This window comes from Lygodium microphyllum, chromosome 24 (assembly GCF_053477565.2).
Source record: "Lygodium microphyllum isolate KBCC chromosome 24, Lygodium_microphyllum_v1.1.10, whole genome shotgun sequence".
In the NCBI taxonomy this organism is placed as follows: Eukaryota; Viridiplantae; Streptophyta; class Polypodiopsida; order Schizaeales; family Lygodiaceae; genus Lygodium; species Lygodium microphyllum.
This window is the reverse complement of record NC_141158.1, coordinates 41,577,767-41,584,588: the sequence shown is the minus strand read 5'-3', so window position 1 is coordinate 41,584,588 and position 6,822 is coordinate 41,577,767. Positions and strand designations below refer to the sequence as shown.

Genomic DNA, 6,822 nt, shown 5'->3' with positions numbered 1-6,822 from the left:
TTTGGCTACTAGTAGGCCAGTTCCTTCTGCACTTACAAGCAACCTTCAGTACCAGAATCCCATATGTGAATATCAACTATAAAGGCCTTCAAAATATCATGCTAGTTTCCCACAAGAATACAGGGAATCTGACAAAAGGGACTAGTCAGGTCACAAGCACCATCACTTAAATTATATCACTACTGCACACAAGAAAAGTCAACACAGGAAACATATAAATGAATACTTCAATCAAGAGATAGCCTGTCATACTCTTGAACTCCAACTAAGTGGATTACAAACAATAAATGTCTTCTTTGAGCCTACATTTTACTCCTTCCCAATTTGAAGCTCAACATCATGAGCCAGAGTCTGAATGACCATAGCTCTTCTACAATTCTCCTAGAGCATTTACATCTTAAAGACTGGTGTATACCATCATTATTGAGCTCTAATCTAATCTAGACAGGAAAACCCAATAAATAACTCTTCAACGGCTGCTTTGGCATGTCACTATGCTCACCTAGTTCAAAAAGACACCTGTAATCAGGGGGACATGCCAACTGTGCACCATAAGGAACATACATAATCTATTGTTATGGCATAGTTATATATTATAGACCATGGCAAAAACAGAAACACAAAAGAGACAGCCTTCCAGATTGAACACCCACAGCGAATCCTATCCTACCTGCACTATCTATAAATTAACTTCAGAACCAGACTCTGAAAGTCAGTATCATCAAGAAGTGCTAACATGCAGTACTCTCCAGCTTTTCTGTCCTAGTAAAAGTCCTGGCATGAGCACTCTCCAGCTTTGAAGTGATGGATGCGATAGGCGTCCCGAATGATGATGTCGCGCTTTTCTATCTTTGAAATTATCTTTGTTGCACTGTGGCAGTCTGCACACACACGGAGATTCTTGGAAACGCGCAGAGTTGTTCCAGGAGGAGTATTCAGAAGCCCAAAAGCAATGGCAAGCTTTTCACAGTGCCCACACAATGCATCTTCCTTAGCTTTGTCTGATGACTTTGGACGGGGTAAACGGCGACCATACTTATCAATTTGCCAGGCCATACAATCAATCTTCTGGGCATGTTCAGTCCCATACAGTGACACTAAATCAGTCGCCTCCTCTAACATCACCGTACCAGAATTATTCCACTTCTCCAAACATATTCTCTGCTCCTGTAACTTCTTTGCATCTTCTCTAAACCTTGGATTCCCATATGCATCCGAAACCAAAGCATAATCAAAAGCAGTCTCAAAGCCCAAGGGCAACTCGGATATTGCCTGTGATTTGCAAGCAGAAATAAATGAAGGCCAGCTATCTGCATTTGCAGGCAAGGGCATATTTTCCAGTATGGCATCTGCTTCACTCAGACGCCCTGCACGGTCAAGTAAGTTGATGAAAGAGGCATAAACCTCTGATGTGGGCGCAATTTTGTAGTCGGTCCACATGGCTTTGAAATGTTGCAAGGCTTCATCCACCATACCTGCTTGAGAGCATGCACCAAGTAGGTTAACAAATGTTTCCGCATTAGGCTTAGCTTCCTTCTGCATGTCCTCGAGACATTTAACAGCAGATTGATAATCAGCCTTCTGTGCATAAACTCCAATCATTGAGTTCCATGTACAAGCATCCCTCATTGGCAACTTATCAAAGTGAAGCCGAGCATCCTCTGCACTACCCAAGTGGGCATACATACTTACTAGAGCCCTTCCTACAGCCGCATCTGCCTCCAGATCTTTTTCCACAACATAAGCATGAATTCGTCTTGCCTCATCAGATGCTCTCATGCCAATGCAAGCTTTTATGATAGGAAGTACAGAACCACTATCTGGTAGCATTCCTCGCTGAATCATTTGCTCAAACAGCCAAAGGGCTTCTTTGTGCTGATTCTGTTCAACGTATCCCCGTAGCATCGCATTCCACAACATAACATTTTGATTTCGTGGGCTCTCGAACACCTTTGAAGCATCTTGATAACTTCCACATTTAAAATACATGTCAATCAGAGACATGCGAGTGTAAGGATCTCCCTCCAATCCACTTGCTTTGATGTGTTCATGGATCATCTTGCCGGTCTCCAAGGAAGATGCACTTGAACAAGATTTTAGCAGACTTGAAAAGGTAATGTTAGTCCGTTCAACCCCTTCTTGCTGCATTTCTTGGAAGAAATTGAGGGCATCTTGACTCCGTCCTTGCTGGACAAATCCTGACATCAATGCACTTGCAGCATCACGTTTAGGCAAATTCTTATAGACAGCACGTGCATCGACGAAGCTCTTGAACTTCACATACATGTCAATAAGTGCATTACCAACCAATGGATCACTTTCAAAACCACTCTCTCTGATCTGTTCATGGATCATTTTACCCTTCCGAAGATCTGCCATCAGTGAGCATGCCTTCAACACAGTGGCAAATGTAACACTGTCAGGTTTCAAGCCACCAGATAGCATTTCTTCAAAGAGTTTCATAGCCTCCTCAACTTCTCCTGCTTGGATGTGTGCTGAAATCAATGCAACCCATGAGAGCAATTCATTCTTTGGTAGTTTTTCAAAAACACCACGAGCCTGTTCAAGCTTCCCACATTTGGCATACATATCCATGAGTGCAGCTCCAACCTCAGGATTATCAAAGAAATCCCAGTGGTCACTGGTTTTGTGGAATGCCTTGCCCTGATCAAAAGCCACCTGACTTGCACAAGCTCTTTGTAGACCAACATATGTGTGTGCATTGGCTCTTGCAGCTTTCTTTATCATGGCCTCATAAACCTTAACAACCTCATGCAACCTTCCCTCACGTGCATAAGCATGAATGACTGAATTCCATACAACAACATCTCGTTTATCTGAGTTCTCAAACACTTCTACTGCACGAATAAGATTGTTACACTGGGAATACATGTCAATCAGGTTGCTTTCAAGAAGTGCATCCTTTTGTAGGTTACATTTGATAACATGGTTATGAATCACTTTGCCCTGCTCAAGGGCCCCGACTTGAGCACAAGCTTTCAGTGCACCCATCAAAGCTATATTGTTTGGTTTCAGACCAGCTTGTATCATCTGTTGATAAAGCTTAAATACCTCTTCAGGTTTTCCTCGTTGCGCGAGTGCAGCAATTGCTGCACTCCATGTAATCGGATCTCGCTTTGGAGAATTCTCAAACTCTCTCCAAACATCTTCCAAGCTTCCACATTTTGCATACGTGTCCAGCAAAGCAGAAGTAACCATCACTGCAGACTGATACTCAGTTCTCATAATATGGTGATGAACTATCTTTGCATCAGACAGAGACTGTGCAACTGTGCAGCCTTTGAGTGCACTGACAAAAACAAAATCATCAGGCTCACCCTTTACCTCAAACATTTTGTAGTACAGCTGGATTGCTCGTTCACCTTGGCCATGATTGGCATTAGCTTGTATGATGTGATGCCAGGTGTAGACATTAGGCCTTGTCAAGTGACTAAAGACTTCATTAGCTCGGTCTACACTCCCAAGCAGGTTAAACATCCGAATCAGGTGGCTCCCAAGAAAGGCATTTGGCTGAAATTGTGTTTCCTGAACTAGCTCCCAAACTTTCTCAGCTGATTCAAAGCATTTTATATTGATGGTATGCTGAATTATAACCTGCCAAATTGTACTGTTCACACGCATTGACTTTGCATGCATATCAGCCTGTGCAGCCCGAGCTTCCTCCCATTTTTTCTCCTCAATTAGCTTTCGAAAGTTGCCAAATACACCAGCATACCTGAGATTATGCTCAGATGGAGCAATCCTGCAGAAATAAGGACATAAGAGCATGTTCAGCTGTCATAAGCACACTGGAGTGCAACAGAACTAGTTAAAATAGTTTGCAAGAGACATAAGGCAGTACTTAGGGAGGGACGATAGAGCTGGTAACTCTGTTGCAGCAGCTGCTGCAGGTCCATTCTCTGCTTTCACAGACTCGGGTTTAGCACCTTCTACCTCCACTGCAGCAGCAGCTGTAGGTCCATTTTCTATTTTCACAGGATCAACTCGAGCAGTTTCAATTTCTGCAGAGCAAAATCCTTGTATTAGATAATATAAACACTCCACCACAACTAAGAGATAGAAGCACAAAAAAAGGGGGTCAGCTAAGAGTCTGGGATCCTCCTGCATCTTCACTACCACCACCGCACAAAACAGAGGCAGAAGTCTTGATAAGGTGAAGCAGACTCATCTTGCACTTATTAGTATTACTGTCACAGAGATAAACCTGTATTGTACTCATGAGTCCTGTCATAGTCACTGAATTAGCACACCATTCGGACATTCAAGTGTTGACCTTAGCAGCAAATAGTGACACCAGCCTTCCATGGCACCAAACCAACCAAAAGTTAAACAAACATGCAAAACCCCCTCCCCCCAAAACCAAAAAAGAAAAAAAAGGGAAGGAAAAGAAAAACACCAACCACCGTAGTTGCAAGAAACCATAGCTAGGAGCAAACAAACAAGTCAGCAGTTACCGATGTAATTGACAAGGACATCATTACATTGTCTACCAAAACCTAACTCCTTGAACAGCCAACCTAACAAACTTGCCCAAGCAGCAATAAAAAGCTCAAGCAATAACTTTGCGTAAAGGTTCAAATCACTCTCCATCTGCCCTAGCTTACTGCGAGCTTTACATCCAAGTGATATATCATGACATTACCACTCCATTACCTACAAGTCAATGACTGCTCAATGTATCCATCTAACAAAGAGAAGCTCATGTCTATCCCACTTGAAAAAGAGACTGATCGATTTTCTAGGGTGACCTACATAGAAGGATTGTTTGTGACATTTGCATATGGATTCCATATTCAGTGATAATATGGTTGAGGTTACAATTCTATAACTGACCGAACTCGTGACACCACATAATAGATACCTGGCATGAACTAAAGTCATACAACAAAACCAGATTTGATTAACTAGTCCATCACAATAACTTCCTAATTGCAAAAACCAAATGCACCTTCCTCATACCCGATTCCTGTGATATAAGAGCATGAAATGTATAAATTCGGGAGGATTTTCTGCTAAAGCGAGGGTTTCCAAATTTCCTCCACTATGAAAACGACTTAACTGACAAGAGTTACTAGGTGGCCTGATCTAAGTCCAACTAATGCCACGGGTTTTGTGCACCACTCAGCACATGGTAGCAGAGCCAGGATTGCCAAATTTCCTCTACTAGATAACAACTTAACCGACAAGAGTTAGTGAGCAGCCTGTCATGCCTTCACATACAACCACAAGAAGTGACATATCTGCGGTCTGCAGGAAGAATTAGAGGGTGAAGAAACAGATTTAAACATAGAAAACGACAAAGGAATTGAGAAGACAGACTGGCTACCCTTCTGGCCGAGCGATGCACTGCCATCGACAGCGACAGCGCTGGTGGAGAAGGATGCAGCAAAGGGGGGAGGCCGGGGGAGGCCTGGGAGACGCCCCAGTTGGTGAAGGCGGCCGCAAGGGTTACATGCAGGTGAGGACAAAAGGCCAGCCTGGGAGCTGCACCGAGCCGCAGCAGCAGCCGAAGAAGACAACCTGTGCTTGGCCTGAGCAGCATTCTTGAGAGCAGATGCGACGGCTCTCCCCATCTTCCGAGACCCTATCTCTCGCTCTGTCTATCTTGTCTTCCCTGTCTGTCTGTTTTTCTCTGTACTTCGCTCCCCAAAAACCCTTTCATAAACCAACGGGAGCGCCCAGAACCATTATATACAATCCGTGTTGACAGTGGTGTAAATAGAGCCCCAAATACTCTCTAAAGCCATTTCTCACCGAGTTACTTTGTAGATGCACTTCTCACCACGTTTTGAATTAACTTGCTTCCTTAGATACTAGCTGCACAATAAGTTTTTAACATTCTCGTGTTTTGTTTTGTTGTATTTTGAGCAAGATGCCCATTTAGGTTCAAGGCCAGAACCTTTACCACTAGCTAATATGTGATGGCCTCTTTATGTCCACTCATCTCACTTTCGTTTAGGAAAACTAGCTTTTTCCCCTTCTTTTTCCCTATAGTGTTCAAAGTCACAAGCTTCTAGCTAGGTGTTGTTGGGCCCTTGGGTTAGGGGGTTGACCACCCCCACCCTAGGCAGACAACCCCCTAGATGTCAAGATTGTGGGAGAGAAGGAAGGAGTCTCACTTGTAGCTTTCTTGCTTGCACAATGGGGGAATACACACAAGGGTGGAGGCTGAAAAACAGTTTTCCTCTTCTTAGTTGTGTAAGCCAAAAAGAACTCTCATACAAAGAAATAGAATAACCCTATATATGGGTCTCAAACCAAACTCAACTAACTAAGGTGGCATACTAACTGAGTCACGAACTAGAGTAGATAAGGATAGCTATCATCTAGCTATTATTCATGGGCGGTGTACCAACCGCATCTGCAACTGACAAGTCGGTGACATAAATGCACAACGGTCACCCTGGCATATCGCGAGTAGAGCTCGATCTCTAAACACTCCCCCTCGAGCTCAATCCCAATTCCTGCACACCAAGCAGGTCTCTAAACTTGCGCAGCTTCTCTGCACCCAATGCCTTCGTAAATATGTCAGCTACCTGATCCTCGGTGCTGACATAAACTAGATCAATAAGACCTAGTAAAACCCTCTCCCGCACATAGTGATAATGCACCTCAATGTGCTTTGTTCTAGCATGATAGACTGGGTTATTTGCCAAGTGTATACTACTCATGTTGTCACAATAAATGACAACTGGCCCATCTGTAGACTGATGCATATCATAAAGTAGCTTATGCAACCAAGCTACCTCACATGCAGCCATTGCTGCATCCCTGTACTCAGCCTCTGTGCTCGACAAGGCA

General features: G+C 43.6%; 1 protein-coding gene across 1 annotated transcript; it reads right to left on the bottom strand.

The window, feature by feature from the left end:
- Positions 1-249: 249 nt before the first annotated feature.
- LOC148015008 (pentatricopeptide repeat-containing protein At5g27110-like) lies at positions 250-5,697 on the bottom strand. Its single transcript, XM_087664991.1, has 3 exons — positions 5,348-5,697; positions 3,863-4,022; positions 250-3,763 (listed from the first exon to the last, which is right to left on the bottom strand). Exons 1-3 carry the CDS (start codon positions 5,592-5,594, stop codon positions 763-765), a joined length of 3,408 nt encoding a protein of 1,135 aa, XP_087521117.1. The 5' UTR covers positions 5,595-5,697; the 3' UTR covers positions 250-762.
- Between the last annotated feature and the right edge of the window lie 1,125 nt (positions 5,698-6,822).